This window comes from Megalops cyprinoides, chromosome 13 (genome assembly GCF_013368585.1).
Source record: "Megalops cyprinoides isolate fMegCyp1 chromosome 13, fMegCyp1.pri, whole genome shotgun sequence".
Taxonomy (NCBI): Eukaryota; Metazoa; Chordata; class Actinopteri; order Elopiformes; family Megalopidae; genus Megalops; species Megalops cyprinoides.
The window spans coordinates 30,770,475-30,787,498 of record NC_050595.1 but is presented as its reverse complement, the minus strand read 5'-3'; the positions used below and the strand labels follow the sequence as shown (position 1 = coordinate 30,787,498).

General features: G+C 45.2%; 1 protein-coding gene across 12 annotated transcripts in view; it reads left to right on the top strand.

Moving 5' to 3' along the window:
* The window catches only part of LOC118787665 (SH3 and multiple ankyrin repeat domains protein 2-like), a 165,907-nt gene that overhangs the window by 106,047 nt on the left and 42,836 nt on the right, over positions 1 to 17,024 (top strand). For 7 of the 12 annotated variants that reach the window (XM_036543227.1, XM_036543225.1, XM_036543222.1 and 4 more), the window contains 2 exons: positions 6,576 to 6,658; positions 8,162 to 8,307. In XM_036543227.1, the coding sequence (XP_036399120.1) occupies positions 6,576 to 6,658; positions 8,162 to 8,307 (229 nt within the window). The remainder of the gene's footprint in view (positions 1 to 6,575; positions 6,659 to 8,161; positions 8,308 to 17,024) is intronic. The other 5 variants (XM_036543226.1, XM_036543224.1, XM_036543223.1 and 2 more) reach the window with 1 other exon arrangement.

Below are 17,024 nucleotides of genomic sequence, written 5' to 3'. Positions count from 1 at the left end.
GATAAGAGTGTATACTGGATGTCAATAATGTAATGTAATGTAATAATGACCCACCTTTAGCATTGATCTGGAAAGAGCATCTGCTAAGCAACAAAGTATAAATGTAATGTAAGTGGATTTACAGGTGAGAAATCCCAATCTGATGTTGTTCACTATCAGAGAACAACGAGAAATGCTTCTTTCTTTACTTTCAAAGAACAGGATTCATGACCAAGGTATCATCTGTTGATTGTCTTTGCTGGCAGACTGTCTTCAGCTATTTGAAGATGCCACAGTTTGAAAGGAATTATAAAAAAGCCGTTGATGATGTTATGACAAAGAAAGAAGTCAAATGAACCATCGCCACCCTGAGGCCTCTTCTGCATTTTCCAGGAAGGCTTTTCTCTGTTCCTGAAGAGTGGCCAAAGAGAAGCCAAGCACGCATTGTAAAACATTAAACAGTCAAATCTGAGATGTAATTACCCTCTTTCATTCGAGTGCAAGCCCATGCAATCTGTCACTGAGGTAGCATCTCAAGGTTTGATCATTGCTGTGATCTCGCTCCTTCTCCCACTATTGTTTCACCCTCCCTGCCAAGCTTAATTTCCTAGTAGATAAATTACCCATCAAAGGACTTCAACAGCACTAGTCATCCTGCCACAGTCATGCCAAGCGTACATTCTTCTTCTTCAGCAAAGCAAAATTAGATGACATCTCCACTTACGAAAGAGCACTGAGGCCCAAAGAAACTGGACCATTGTTTTTGTCCTCATGCTTCCTGAAGTCTACAGCATGGGATATCTTGAACCAGGAGAAACTTGGAAAATATGACCTTTCAGACTTAAGAGTGAGATTAGAGAATTTTAAGTTAAGAGAGAAATCCACGGCAGTTCATTATAAAAGTTGAGAGCAAGATCCAAGTGTCATAACTGCAGCGCATACAGGTGGTGCCCACTTCTGTGACACAATGCATTCTTGGAAATTCCTTTGGAAATGTCAGTCAGTATCAGTCAGGATTGTTTGCTTGCCATAGATTCAACATGCAGGAGTTGTGTACCTGACCAGGGGCTAGAAATCAATTTCTCAAATTTGGCAGATAAAGGGTCATAAAAGAAATAAAACTTTATTGAATAAAAACAAATAAAATTTAAAAACTGAACCAAATCTTTTCTCATTTCAGGCTTTTTTGATCAGCTGATTTTTCATTCTTGCTCTCACTCCCCAGCTTCTCTATCCTCCCAGGTTTAAAAGTAAAGATCTTAACTGAACATATCAATTTAGTGTACTTTGCAATAAAAAAATAAAGCATGCTTGAGGACTAGCCTACAAGATTGGAATGTCAAGTTCAAGTTGACCTAAATAATGGAAAATTATTTTGGACTGTAAAACACTCATTGCTGTATTTGTGTAAGTGTTACACAGTGAATGGTTATAAAACAGGGGCTGGTCATATTTGCACATTGCACAGATAAATTTATTAGGGGTGTATTTTAAACTCCTAACATATAATATTCCTGTAGCTATTCATCTTGCATCCTGTACATTCAGTATCAAAGGGCCATTAGTGTAATGGAGCCAAACTGATCATCAAAGAGATGTTTTGCCACATCCATAACTTCCTCTTACAGAAATTAGTCAGTATTGCGTCTAAATGATCTCCCTGCCAGCAATGTATCACTTACCTCAGACTAGTTTAAAAGTCTGAGTTTATGTGACATAAGAAACAGATAACACCGGAAGTGCATAGGTTCCTCAGCCTTTATGTCCTAGTTATTGCTGGCTAGCAGGAGAAAAAAAATATTTTACGCAGAGGTTAATTTATTTGTCACTGTGTAAACAATGAAGGCCAACACTAATAACTGACAGAGACCCCAGAAGTTAATTATTTCTGTACTGTGTCCAGATGCATCTGATCTCTATGCATTAGACAGACAGCATTTTCTTTACTGATGTGTGAGTTTACTTGGGGCAGTGCTGTGTGTGTGTGTGTGTGTGTTTGGCAGGGGAGGGGGGTGCAATTAATTAATTATCATGTAATTAACTGAAATTGAAATATATATCGACACTAGAATTCTGGGTCTATTTTCTATTGTAAATTAATTACATTGATGAAAGACGATAGGGCTATGTAAGCTGTCTTGCACATATCTAAATCTAAATCTGTGTTAAGCAATTACTTTTTATTTGACAGAGCCCAAGGCACTTTATATTCATTCGGACTGTGTCCAAACTGATCAGGAGTACATGACCACTGGCAACTGCCCAGTCCAGCGCACTGCCCTCCTCCACAGCCCCTTCTGACATGCAAATTACGCTTCATAAATCCCGAGTCCAAGATCGGAGTGAAGGACCAGGAAGGAATTATGGGAAAACAGGACATTACAGGACACGCAGTACAGAGCCATGAATGGGCTGCCTACATCACCATGGACATCCATGTGAATGCCACTCTAAAAAAAATGCTGGGGGGGAAGTAGCTAAGTTAAGTTTTGCTCTCGAAAAGGAATTAGCTATGTTTGACTGAGCAGCCATGAAGGTCACTCAGTTTAAAAAAAAAAAAACTGAAAGTATGCAAAAGCTGCAGCCCCGCTTACAGAACATCTGTGGCTGTTTTCTGTAACATCTAAAATAAAACTCGGTGGCAATAAAGTAAGCAGAGAGATGTTAACCATTTTTACACCAGCTAATGCTATCAATTAAGCATGCAGTAAAACAGATATACCAAAAGAGTGATGAATTCATTCTTCACCTGTTTCTGCCGACATGACTCTGCACTTCAGATCTGAGTTAGCGCTTCATCTAGAGTTCCTCTGGACAAGACCCGACCCCATGTCTCAATATCAGTTTCACTGTAGGATGAAATGGAATGAGCATGATCAAACATGATTAATTTCACGTTAGTTCTTTTATTTCACATGCTTTATATTCTTTGAAGTCAACATCTTTACCTAAGGTAATCACAGACATGCCATAGATGTTAACATGTTGATTGAAACAACAGAGGCTATAGGTTTATCAGGGTCCGACTACAGTCCTGTTAGTTACTGTAAATGGAGGTTGACATGGGCAGTTGTCCCTCATTCCTACATCACCACTTTTACACTTGCAGTGAAGAACTAGCCATCAGACCTACACTTGTGGTTGGTCACATTCTGTCATGGCCCTACAGCCAGGTTCCTCTATATGCTCAACTGCTGCAGACCGATGACATTGTCAGACACTCCAGTACTGTTTCAAAGATACTGTAATGAAGACATAGTTGTTTGGTTGTGTCAGCTTTATCCATATGGGATTTAAATATGTCATTGCATGTCTTAGGTGAAGAATGGGGCATTAATCTTGTTAGATGAATAAATGTGTACATTTAAAATTTATATTTATCCCTAGATAGCATATGATAACGCCACAATGTTGTTGTGATTTGTTAGCAATGTAATAATCACAATGTAACACTCCACCTAACACCCAGGGATGGGTTCAGAGAAAGTTATGCAGTAGCTACATAACTACAACTACAACAGCACTGTATGTTTTTACAGGAAGTCAGCACCACTGAAAAGGAGAGAGGGGCATTGATCGTCCTTAGTAAACTCTTGAGCCCGAGATTACAATCTTGGGAATTCCTCTTCAGAGAGGCCATTGTCACTTTAAAATGAAAAGATACAGCCTGCATTTGTAGACTCAGGGCTTCCATCAAAAGTACGCTATAGCTGTGATCCCAATATGAATGTAAATAAGATTTGGAGCAATTACCAGTATTAACCTTTGGGTATTAAATGGTCATTTTATTTATTTTGTAGGCTTTAGCAGGATACTTTGATTTTTGATTTACCTTGGTAATGCCTTAAAATAATGCATGATTTTGACATAATGTTTTCTTGTTTTAATACTGCTTACTTGAAGAGTGACTGAATTTGGCCACATACACCATTTATGTATCTTTCTGTTTGCATGTATTTTATGCATGTTTTAATACATTACAAATACTGAAAAAATTGATAGTTTCCATCCTTGTTAAGATAGCACATAATCTGCCATGTCACGTCTTAAATACAGTATGAAAGATACATTTTAGGGACTATAACATGTTTAGACAGAATGCTGTCCTTTTTGATCAGGATTATATGATATTTTGATATGCCATTTTAAGTCAGCACAATTAACATTATTTACAATATTTTTATTAATAAAGACTTTGTGAATTAAATCTCAACATAACCATGTTTTACAGTTTTGGGCCTTCATGGAAGTTCACGAGAGTGGATTTAATTTCAGATAGGAATTATTAAATGATCATCATCATTATTAAATGAGCACATCATTGTAAAACAGAGCCATTTTAGCATGGTTAATTCCTTTATGTGAAAAGTAGGAGCGGTATTGGGATTTTACTGTAACATCATAACTCTGTTGATAGATTAAAAATGCATGGTTTTTTAACAAACAGAAGGCACTCCTTTAATTTTACATGAGGTGCAAACTTTCTGTGCATGCATGCAAGCAAATAAGGCACCCAAGTTTCTTGGAGGAGAAGGACCCCATCTATGGTTTTGTAAATGTCAAGAAGGAAGGAGGGTTCTCACTAGTCAGGAACAGCAAGCTGCATGGGCACTCCCACACAGAGGCAATGGTGTTAGCTGACTGTACAGGTGCAGAAGCATTATAGTATGTGGAGAGGCAGGCAAGCCCAAATCGAAATGATGGGACTTAGGATGTAATACATCACACAAGAACAGGCATGCATGCATGTCTGCAATGAAAGTTTGTGATTAAATTAAAGAATGCTGGAGACATTTTAAGTCTGTAGTACATGCTACAGTAATATCAACAACAAGCAAGGACTGTAACCTTGTTGCACTCCGATAGTGTTGTGGCATCCTGTATTACAGCATCCTGGCATTTGGATGAGTGTTTATCAGTACTGCAGGACCATCTCTCCCCCAGTTTAGGCTTCTGATGTGGAATATCCAAACCTACAAACACGTTTCCTTTGTCATGTCCAGCAAAGATTTTGCTTTCACTGCAAAGAAATAGCAGAGTTTACTGTGAAACATTATATTATATTCCTGTAGGGATAAAAAGAGGAGCATTGCAACGTGTGGCTTGAGAGTTTGATGGGAAGGCGCAATGTTATTTATAGGGGTTTTGCTTTTACCTAACAGACTTAAGATTTGAGAAACTGGTAGAAAATGTGTATCACTGCATCTGTTCCCTGCATAGCACTGCTATGTAAATTGTGTGATGTGTCCAAAGTAATGTGAAATCTCCACCATTGAGGCAAACTAATGATATCCTTGATGCTATTAACATCACAGCATCTTGCCTGTCACCTGAGATGGAGAAAATACAGACGCTTATCTCTATCCCAAATAATCCTCTTGGGAAATGAAAACAATGCACTTCTTGATATTCACTGTATTCGCTATATTTTGTCGATATAGATCGCTATAGATATATATAGATATGTAGAAAGCGTAGAACAATACCTCATCTCTCTGCTCATCTGACGATAAATATTTCGCTGGCGTTTAAATATGTTTTGACGTGGAAGATGCATATATTGTGCGGTCTCATTTAATTTTAGTACCGTAATTATACTTTAATCCATATTTGAGTTTTCACTTGTTTACACTAACGTTGGTCCTTGTATGCTTTTCACTCGCTAGATTGAGTTATGTAAACGCTCACCGCTGGAGGATAGCGTGGCTGCTGACGCTGAGACAAGATGCTCGCTATTAGCTGAGTGGGCTGTCAAAGCGATCATATGGGCTGCAAGCAGCGTGCAGCACTGAACAGGTCGAGAGAGAGGCAGCGAGGGAGAGATTTTGGTTTAGGAAAAACAACCTTCTGCTCTGCTCTTTGACAATACATTTTTCCCACACGGTGACTCGGTCAGAAGGCGGACTGTAACGGGTGGATTAAATAAATAAACAAAAAATAAACCCCCGAGTTCATTACCGGAAAAATAATAATAAAGGCTGCAACAATGACGACGACAACATCATAATTACCGGATTCCTTTTTTCAGCTGACATTGCTCGCGCTCGACTCGAGTAATGCATCTCTTTCCCTAACCGCTGAGGATTAAATTAATGAAAATGCCATTCAAATCCAGGCAGGCTGCGCCCCTCCATCTCCCACAGCCAGTCCGCTGATGACGGGGGACCTCGCAGTCATCCAGCCATTCACGCACGGCCTTCCAGCATCCCTGCCTGCGCTCTGATGCTACCTGCGCCCCTCTCTGTGCTGCGCGCTTTTCGCCGGGATTCTGTTCTGCTACCCAGTTTCTCCTTGTTGATTTCATCATTTATTTAGTCGGTTATGCTTTCCAGCGTCACACGCTCTCGCTGGCTGAGGCCTCCGTATGTCGTTCCCCGGGTGACAGCTCCGTCTTCAGCTGCAGAGGTGGTGGTGTTTTCCGTAGGAAGTGGTCGCCGGGCTGGCGGCGTTGTCACACTGCTAATTTGAATAAATGATTAATTCCCCGGGTGGCCGGCGCCTATCAAGATGAACCTCCACTCGCAACGAGCAGCCGTGGCCATGATGAGGATGATGGGGTGTAATAACGGCCGCTATGCGCGGAATTTTCTCCACAGTGACTGCGTTGTTGACGAGAAGACCGTGGTTCTGCAGAAGAAAGACAATGAGGGATTTGGATTTGTGCTACGGGGGGCCAAAGGTAAGGAGACATACCTTCTCCCAGCAGTCATGTATGCTCTGTTCGATAAAGCCCCCCCCCCCCCCCCCCCCCTCCCAGTGTCTCTCTGGCTGTGTTTGTTATTCCTTGCCTCTGTTGGACATAATGAAATGATCAAAGGAACTTGACAGTTTGTGAGCTTATACTGACTCTTTTCTTTAATTATTTATTTTCATTATTTATTATTGATTTTTTTTTTAACCCACCTCCGACTCCTACAAATGTGAAATTCCAAAGTCTTATTTCCTGGCTGAGTTGTGGTGGCTCAGATGTTGAAAGAGCTGTCTCTTTTGTCATCAGAATTTTATAGCACTTCTGTTAAAGGGGGGGGGGGGGGGGGGGGGCAATGTAGACACTGGCCTTAAATGAAATCCTGTGCTGTCTTTTAAAAGGGCCAGCTCAGTTAACAATGACTCTAGCACATGTTTTGATGTAAGCTGCTCCCCCACCCCAACCCCCCCCCCGCATATTCTAATACTCACATTGATGTTTGCCTCTGTCATTTCTATTATAAATATTGAAAAGCTTACTGATTCTGTTGTGTAAGTATGTGATGAGTGTTCATGCTTAATGCAACTTCCTCCCATACTGAGGCATTTGGTTTATAAATAGCATCTCAAAAAGCCAGTTGTGTCTGCTAACATTGCATCCATGGTACAAACCACTCTCTGAAATACATGCTTTAATAATGGTGTCTCATTTATATCCATTATGGGGGATCCATGGTGCCATTATTGCTTTTCAGATACCATGGTTACTGTAAAAAAGGGATGCTCATTCTTTTCTCATAGACGTTGGGATTTTGTGCTTCGAGATGGAGAGACCCTACTTGGGGTTGAACTGGATGCGACAGGGCAAAAGCGCAGAATATTCTAGACCACTGGCAGTGCAATTGGCCGGTGGGGTCGACCCCGCGGCCTTCTCCTGCCTCAGAGCCCAGCGAGCCCCCAGTTCTGATAGCCGGAGAGCAAAGGGCTGATATATTGGAAGTGTCACTTGTCACCACCGGTTTCTTGCTGCCACGAGGGCAAAATCTGAATATCATTGTCCAGGGTGGTGGTGGTGGAGGGGGGTGTAGGCTGAGCCATCACATCGTCCTGACAGCGCAGCAACCAGAATAGCATCAAGCAGCGGGGATGTAAATAAACAGGACCACGCAGAAGGAGGCACACTGTCCATAAATCAAATCCACAGTCAATACAGTGCCACACAGATCCATCCTTTTTATTGGATTAGGAATATATTGTAGTCCTCAGCGGTCAGGTTTCACTGTGATACATGAGCCGCTGTACAGAACGTGTTCTGTCATCTCAACCCTGTGCCTGTGCATCGTGGTCTCTTGCGAAGCAGCCTGCGTTAGCTGCCCTGACAGCGTGCCGAGGCGTCTCCGAGACCAGTTCCCATGGTTTCGGCAGAGCCGCCGGGGTCACTGCAGAGATGCACCCCAGCATTAATCACACCCTGTTTCTCTCTGGCTTTTTTTTGGCTTCGGCTGCTACCCCCAAGCTGACACCCCCATCGAGGAGTTCACCCCCACCCCGGCCTTCCCCGCCCTTCAGTACCTGGAATCAGTGGACGAGGGTGGGGTCGCATGGCAGGCGGGGCTTAGAACCGGAGACTTCCTCATCGAGGTAAGAACACAGTTCCGCTTCCTGTCTAGCCACTTCCTGTCCTTTTGATTTCATTGGTGTTGTGACTGTTGTGATTGATTGTGATAATGATGACTGGGAGTATGGTTTCTTTACTCTTTAAAGCTGGGTGTTAGGTGATTACAGAGCGCTGGCACATACTTCGAAGAGATTGCAGGAGCTTGTTTTTTTTCTGCTATGGTTGGTGCAAATGAGACTGCTGTACTCAACACTTTGAAGTAAAAGCTGTGTTGTGGCAATTTCTATGTGTTTTGTGCAATATTTTGCCTTGACATACAACAAAAGGAGATAGAATGTTCTGGAAGGATCTTCGGGCACTATTTATTCAGGGGTTAGTGCTTTAAAAGCACAGGTGGGATCCCTGGGTGGGTTTTAGCGAGCGAGGGGCCCAGCTCTCAGTGGCAGAGACCAACTCCTCTGAAAGACACAGATAAAAGCTTAGAAGTTCGCTCGTGGGATCTTGAGGGGATATGTCTGCTTTTGCTGGCTCACATTAGCTGACACTGATGGGCACGCTAAGGTTTTAATGTTTGCCCGTGGGTCATGCTCTTCAACGTAGAGTAATACTCTTAACTCTCTTAATGATTGACAGAGAATCCAACAGTGTTTTGTACAATCGTCTGATGTGTTCTGTTGAGATTGTGCAGGAAATCTTTACAAATCACTGCCTTCGTTTGAAGTCTGCTTTAAACATCTCCAGTTGTGAATCCTGTTAGTTCAGTGTAATTAATCTGATCAAGAAATAGTTGATCACAGTGCAAATGATGATGTCAGTGGTGTCCACGCTGGGCAAGTAGTCTGTGAAAATGAAGGATGGCCTCTCATTTTCCCTTTTTGAGATTCTGTCGCAGACGAAAATCTCGCCTGTGTGGAATATGTGCCGTTGCAACAGGAAAGGTCAGAACGTTGGAACAGAGAGGCAGGTTTACAGAGTGTCGCAAGCCGATTAAACAACTGTCAAGCATGGATCGACACAGAGAAAACAGCGACGGCTACTGTCTGAGAACGTCCAGTTTCATCATAACAAGGAAAAGAGCTGCTGTTTAGTGGAACGTTGACTGATTTGAAAAGCACTTAAAATAATCATTATAAAAGGCACATGCTTTATGGACAGAGAGAAACATCAGGAATAATAGACGAATTGATAATGTGACTCCTTATCAGTAATGTTTACAATTTCAGCATCTAGAGGGTAAGGTTTAAGGTAGCCCTGTGTGTCCTGCTATATGTTGCCAGTCAGGATGAGATAATGTATCCTTAATGCTGTAAGAGGCAGTGTGATTTTGCTGGTGCGCTTGCTAAATGGAGCAGGAAATGATGAGAGAAAAAAGCTGCATTTTCTCTCTCTTTCTCTCTCTCTCCTGACTAATAATAACACAGCATCTCTATAGCATGGTGTCCTTCCTCTCGCTCTGACATCACTCTGTGGCCCATTCTTAGTCATAAATGAATAAATGTTGTGAAGGTACAGAGTGTTTTATCCGTAAATAACGAGGCCTAATCAGGATGCAGGGGGATCTGGCCAAGAGCCCTGCGAGGGAGGCTGGAGGCTGGGAGGCTGGAGACTGGAGGCTGGGAGGTTAGGGGGCTGGAGGCTAAGAGGTGAGGGGGTTGGAGGCTGGAGGCTGGAGGCTGGGAGGCTGAGAGGTTAGGAGGCTGGAGGCTGGAGGCTGGGAGGCTGAGAGGTTAGGAGGCTGGAGGCTGAGAGGTTAGGGGGCTGGAGGCTGGAGGCAGAGAGGTTAGGGGGCTGGAGGCTGGAGGCTGAGAGGTTAGGGGGCTGGAGGCTGGAGGCATAGAGGTTAGGGGGCTGGACGCCAAGGGCCTGGAGGCATAGAGGTTAGGGGGCTGGAGGCCAGGGGCCTGGAGGCTAGGAGGCAGGAGGATGGGAGGCTGGGAAGCTGGGAGGCATAGAGGTTGGGAGGTTGGGAGGTTGAGAGGTTCGGAGGTTTGGAGGCTGAGAGGCTGGGGGGTGGGGGGGCTGGAGGCTGGGGGGCCCAGCTAGCTTCCTCTGTTCCCACATGCAACATGTGTTTTTACATGTTAGTGTGTGCTCTTGCAGCCCCCAGCACATGCTCATTCAAGTTTAGGCTTATCTAAGGTTCTCACTATCAGGGGTTTTTGTGCTGGATGTTTTCTTGCTGTAATCTCCGTTTGCATGATCAGACTCTGGGAATGGCTCTGTAAGAGGAGAGAGAGTGGGACAATGTATATGTGTCTGTGTGTGTTCGTGCATATGTATGTCTGTGTCTGTAACTGTGTGTGTGTATATGTGAGTGTGTATGCATGTGTGTGTGTGTATGTTTGTGTGTGTGTGCAATGTAATAATAAAAATGGTCATGCTCGTTTTCAATGGGAGTGCTAGATTTTAAACATTAGCTGTTGCAGTGCCTCATGTGCCCTAAAAATGAAAGTATGTCAGTGTTGCCTACGTTTATGTCGCAAAAATAGAAAACACAGCATCTAGCCGCAGATGATTGGAGGGGAAGCAGCTTTACCTTCTTCTCTACATCAGCCAAGCAAATAGATTTGCATGCATAATTTAAGGCGGCGCTCGCCTTGACATTAAACTTTTATGTCTGATCTGGCATATTTGTGACGGCAGTGAAAGGGACAGAAAATGTGTGGAGGGGAAGGAGAGGGTGACGATAGCACCCCCCCCCCCCCCAAATTGTTACGGTACGCATGGCGAGAGGTCCCCCATGCGTTCCAGAATGCACCTGCCGGCCGAAGGCACATCTCCCTCTCCAGGCAGCGCAGAGTATGGTACAACTCTCTGATACGCTCCCCCAGCGTTCATTTGGGTGAGCATAAGGCAAGCAGACACTTGATAAAGTTTCCACTTTTTCATGTGGTAGTGAAAAGCAGAGGAAGCTTCGGGAATGTTACTTAGCCCAGCCTAGCGCTCCTGGGTCATTCGTTTGTATCGTCTGCAATTGCCGCCTAGCCTGTGCTTCTTAGCCTATAAGAAACAAACACATTGCCCGTTTTGTGCTTAGTCATCCACACCTCCACTGAAGCAAGTAATAAGCACATCAACTTTAGCGTTAGCTTGTATTGATTTGTTTGCATAATGGACACCATTATATACAGTATTTTACATTTAAATGCTTACTCAGTGGTACTGTCTGTTGTTCCTGCAGGTGAGGGGGCTGGGGTTGCTGCTTGGTTTTGTGATGGAGGGGTACTGACTTTGACCCTTTTTAGACTGGTGTGGGAACCTGGGTTTTTCCTGGGATTTTCTGGGTCTACCTTTGGTAGTCATGGGTCTTCCCAGGTGATTGGACACCAGAGCTGGTTCAGACCCTGTAAATGCCCAAATCTGCTTCAGTGTCAAAGGCAATCCTGGGATCTGCATACAGGGCACATGTAGACCCACTCACTTTTAGACCCATATTCATCTGTTGGTTGGTTGCCCTTAACCTCACAATTAGGGACATCACAAAAGCTCTCCTGTGTAGGTATCACTGCTGACTTAGAGTTAAGATTCTTCTCTCAGACCCTCTTGATTTCATTCAATCCACTAAACCAAAGCTTCTCAAACTGGGGGTTGTAAGATTGTAGGGAGCTGCATTCAGATCACATCATATTAATGCTCTATAAGCCCTGAGAGCCCAAAATAGTATCTGTCAAGCTAGCTAGCTATCATTCTTGCAAATAAGATTAACTGGCAAGTTCATAAATAGTTTTCCTAGATGGATACCTTTGTCATCAAGGAATGAAAAAGGATGATGAGGAAAAGGGAGGTTACAGTTACATACAGTTACAAAAACAGGAAAAAATCACATGTACAGTAGAAGTCCTCCCTATGTAACCGAACTGTCAGTAAGACTTTTTGCCTATTCTTCAGTAAACTGTGTAATTTTGAATTGTGTAATCAAAAGAACAGGAGTAGCTTTCCTGATCATTTCACACATTCTGACTCGTGAACTTAAGATTGAGGTGGTCTGGGTTAAAGGAAGCAAACCCAGGAAGTTTCTAGGTTCACAGCTTTGAACGGGTGAGCCATAGTGGGGAAAAACAAATTTTCAAATTCAAATCCCTGGATGAAGCTGAGTTTGTGTGTGAAAGTGGCTTTTGATAAACTACGCTGCCTGGAGTCACTCTGTCAGTCCGCCAGGACTGTTCACTTATGCTCTTACCTACATTCATTTTGGCAAGAGCTCCCTGTACCTCCTGAGGGGGAAGTTATGGCACTGATCGAGCAGGGGACGCAGTTCGCCCAGGGGGCTTGCAGGGTTATACGCAAACTCCTCACAGCAGGAGGCCAATAGAGGCATTTGTCATGCGAGCACGCATGAGCGGGCGACAGTGATGGACGGAGTTGGAGTTTGGGGCAGGGTGTGGAGCTGGAGAGAGGAAGGCACTGCCAGCCTAACACACCCCATAAATCAGATCTGGAGCCCGACCAGCTCCCTGCCAGGAGCTCAGCATCCTCCCAGCCCCTCAAAGACAGCTCGTGTGGAGGTGAGCCTGGCCTCGATGCACGCTGCAAGTGTAAGACAGAGTGCAGCAGTGTCCATAGGCTGCTGCTACCTTTCTGTTTGGCAGGAGCTTGGCCTGTTTTTGCCGGTGACTGGAGCTCTAGTCAGGGACGCCTGGCTAGGTGACTCGCAATGTCCTCGGGACTGTCCTCCCATGGACAGGAAGTTAGTTGGACATCAGCACCCGTGAAGGTGGCAGGTGAGCTCTGAGCAGACCTGTTAAAAAGTATCAGGGGTACTCATTTGCCTGTATTACTTCCCCAGCTTTTAAACTGCCTTTAACTAATGTCCAGAGCGGACTGTGCTGGCCGCTTTACTGTAGTGAGTGCTGCAGAAAGAGGATGTTGGGCTCACAGTAAGCTGGTTTTGGTGCAGCATCACCTCAGCATGTTTTTGGTACACTTTTAGCCTTCAGCGTTTGGTGTGGCAGGAGTAGAAGCAGTACAAAGAAAGCCATTGGTTTTTATACAGCTCCTGCCCCCCAATTGGTCTGTTTGCTCTCTCTGCTGCATCTGTTCACTCCGCAGTCCCGAGGCCCTGGTGCCAAGCTGCCCACTGCAGTGCTCCTGCACTGGAACTCAGTGTCCTGGGCCTCCATCACAAAGAGAGAGAGGGATTTCTATTTTTGTTTCCACATGGAATGGCTTCGGGTCACTCAGGATTTCTGACAGAAAACTGTCCACCTCACCTGCACTTCAAGTTCTGAGCAGATCTGCTCCAAACTCGGAGAGCTCGGCTCTGAGTAGTGCAGTGCGCCACCAGGCTGCACCGGTCCCCCTCACCGGGACTGAGTCAAACTGGCAGCGACTGTTATGATACAGCTCAAAGTCCAGCAGACCCATCGATCAATTCTGTGCTCTTTTCGCTGACCGCAGGAGGTATCAGCTGCTGTCTGCAGTGTCTGTGCGTACTCCAATGTCTCAGCCACAGTTTTCCTTCACTCTCTTAGGGGTTTTGTCTCCCTCTCCATCTGGGAAATGTGTGCAGGGTTACGCACGGTGCAGCCAGCAGTGTATATCAAGTGAGGTACATTCAAATTCAAATTCAGTTCAAGTTTAATTACTGGCATGAATTACCATGTGTAAACGTTGTGAACGCACATAATATGCATGCATACAAATACACCCATATGTACACACGTGTATATACAGTACGTATACATACATACAGTTAATACTTTCTCCTGACAGCCTTTCGCCTGGACTAGAGGCACTAGAGAAACTTGCATTGTAGCTGGCGAAACTGAGGATCCTACATGCCTCTGCCAGTGGGAGAGATGCGTGTGCTCTTACATAACACCTTCCTCTGCCGAGTGTGCTGCATAACTGCATGTGCAAATGCATTAGGAACATCTAATATCTCTACCATCTCTGTCCCTCCCGTCTCCTCATGGACCCTCCCTACTCTCTCTGTCCTCCTCTGCTCCGCCTCACGCTGTCTCTGCACTGATTGGCACTAAGAGGAACCTGCCAGCACACATCGTATGGAGAATGCTCAGCTTACGTTGCCTCTCGCTGGAGGTAATGCCGTAATTCATCTCTGCAGCGTTGCAGAGCGACTGTGTGGAAGGGCAACACTCGAGTGGCTGTCCACCTCACACTAGAACTCCAGAGCCCCTGTTCCATACAGCGTGCCCGGGGTCAATGTGATGGAGGAAGCTGCTCCATAACAGGACAGGGCCAGAAAGTCAGGGAAGAAAATAGCTGACCGTGCTCACCCTCTAAACAGTCAATACAAACCTCTGCTATTAGGCTGCAGTTTTAGAACACCAGTTTACAACAGATGTCTTTTTTTCCCATGAGCACCAAATACATTAACTAACGATAACGTTATAAGAACTGTGAACCTGTAACCCGCCCCCTTCCCACCGCTTGTCTGCATTGCTGTACTTGTATATGTTTATATTGCCATGCTTGATGTTTTTGTGGGATTCGAGACTAATTTCAGACAAAATGCAGTTCACACAGTGTTACGGTGATGTCTTTGGGCTGGATCACCTTCAGACTGGATGAGGTAGTTGTCTCCGTGCTGTGTCTCTCGCTGATGGGTGTTTGCATGCCTCAGGTGAAAGGGCACACCGTTGGCCTCAGGAGGAGCTGAGCTCCAGCATGGCCAGAGGGTGAGCAGCACTGCAGGATTGGCCAGTTGTGTTTGAGTGACTCAGTCAGCCTCCCTGCTGTAACGTCAGCCCTGTTTCCACCCCCCCTGCTCGGCAGGAATCGGGTGTAAACGGGGTAGGATTGCACTCCGTCTCACACCCATATGAGAGCGCTACTCTGGCCGAAATGGTGCTCTCTGCAATTAAGGAGAATGACAGGAGTTTATATGGGTACTTTGCAGAGAAGACCATGTGTAGGATGTGCCCTGGGGTATAATGCTCTAACATGGAATGGGGCTGCAGTGAACATGCATGGTGACAGGGCAAGGGCGGGCAGCTGTTCCTCCATTAGCATTGTGAATACAGCAGTACCATTACGTGTGGGACAGCTGTCATTCTGCAAACTGAAACCTTTTTTCAGTGCTTCAATTGATAATATTTTGCAATACTGCCTATGAGTGGTATTGGCTCTGGTTTCAGTGCTCTGTGTGTAGCCTCAGTACTCTTTAGTCTCAGTGCTCTGTGTGTAGACTCAGTGCTCTGTGTGTAGCCTCAGTACTCTGTAGCCTCAGTACTCTTTAGTCTCAGTGCTCTGTGTGTAGAATCAGTGCTCTGTATGTAGCCTCAGTACTCTGTAGCCTCAGTACTCTTTAGTCTCAGTGCTCTGTGTGAAACCGCAGTGCTCGGTAGCCCCAGTGCTGTGTGTAGCCTCAGTACTCTGTAGCCTCAGTGTTCTACGCATAGACTTAGTGCTCTGTGTGGAGCCTCAGTGCTCTGAGTGTAGACTCAGTGCTCTGTGTGTAGACTCAGTGCTCCGTGTGGAGCCTCAGTGCTCTGTGTGTAGACTCTGTGCTCTGTGTGAAGCCTCAGTGCTCCGTGTGGAGCCTCAGTGCTCTGTGTGTAGACTCAGTGCTCTGTAGCCTCAGTGCTCTGTGTGTAGACTCAGTGCTCTGTGCGAAGCCTCAGTACTCTGTAGCCTCAGTGCTCTGAGTGTAGACTCGGTGCTCTGTGTGTAGCCTCAGTGCTCTGTGTGTAGACTCAGTGCTCTGTGTGAAGCCTCAGTGCTCTGTGTGAAGCCTCAGTGCTCTGTGTGGAGCCTCAGTGCTCTATGTGTAGACTGAGTGCTCTGCGTGTAGTCTCAGTGCTCTGTGGATTCTTGCTTCTCTGGCAGTCATTTCTCCATGTTCCTCCCCCGGAGTAAGAGGGGTGGATACCTGACGATTGCAGAATGTGTCTTACAGTTCACAGTGTGGAATAAATCTGTCTCTCAACCTTTGAATAAAAGCTGTCTGTTTATCTGTGTGTGTGTCTATCTATCTGTCTATCCATCTATCTATCTATCTATCTGTCTATCCATCTATCTATCTGCCTCTTTTGAATATTTATCTATAACTGCATGTATCGCTCTGTGTGTTGAGCAGTCTGTATGTATGTCTGTCTGTGTATTTGTCTGTCTATCTGTCTGTTGCGAGAAACATCCCTCCCCATGAATTTTAGAATCTGAATGTAAAACAAGGACACTTTGAAAAAGATGACATCATAAGCAGACCTCCTTTTATCGAGAATGCTGTGTTTGCCCAGCCAGACATCCACATAAGCATCTCTCAGAGATGAATCTGAGCTCCTCTCTACTGTATGTGCCGCACTTTCACCACCCCTCCCAGCGTGGTAGTGCAGAGCAACGGTCACCTAGCAACCGGCAGCGCATTGTCTCGGTGCACTGTGATAAAAACGGGACAGCTGTTGCAGCTTTTAAAGCACGCTGTAGAGCCGGATGATTAAAACCCCAACGTGTGGGTAAACCTGGGGGGGGGGGACAGGCGGCGGGGGGTGCAAGACTGGCTGTCCTGTGTGGAAACGTGGTGTCTGCGGACCTTTGCATTGGGCTGGGGGCATCTGTCACTGGAGGGGCCAGGAGCGGATGCTCCACTGCTGTCTGCTTGGTATTCATGGCTTTGGGCTCTCTTCGCCAAGTTTGAGGCCAGTTGACACATATCTGAAGGACTGCGGGATTAGACGGGTGCTGCGGTGGATTTTACAGCAAGACTTCACGTCCACTCCTCTCTTCTCTCTTGAGAAGAATTAGGTCCTTTTCTGGAGAATTTATAAAAACAGACAAG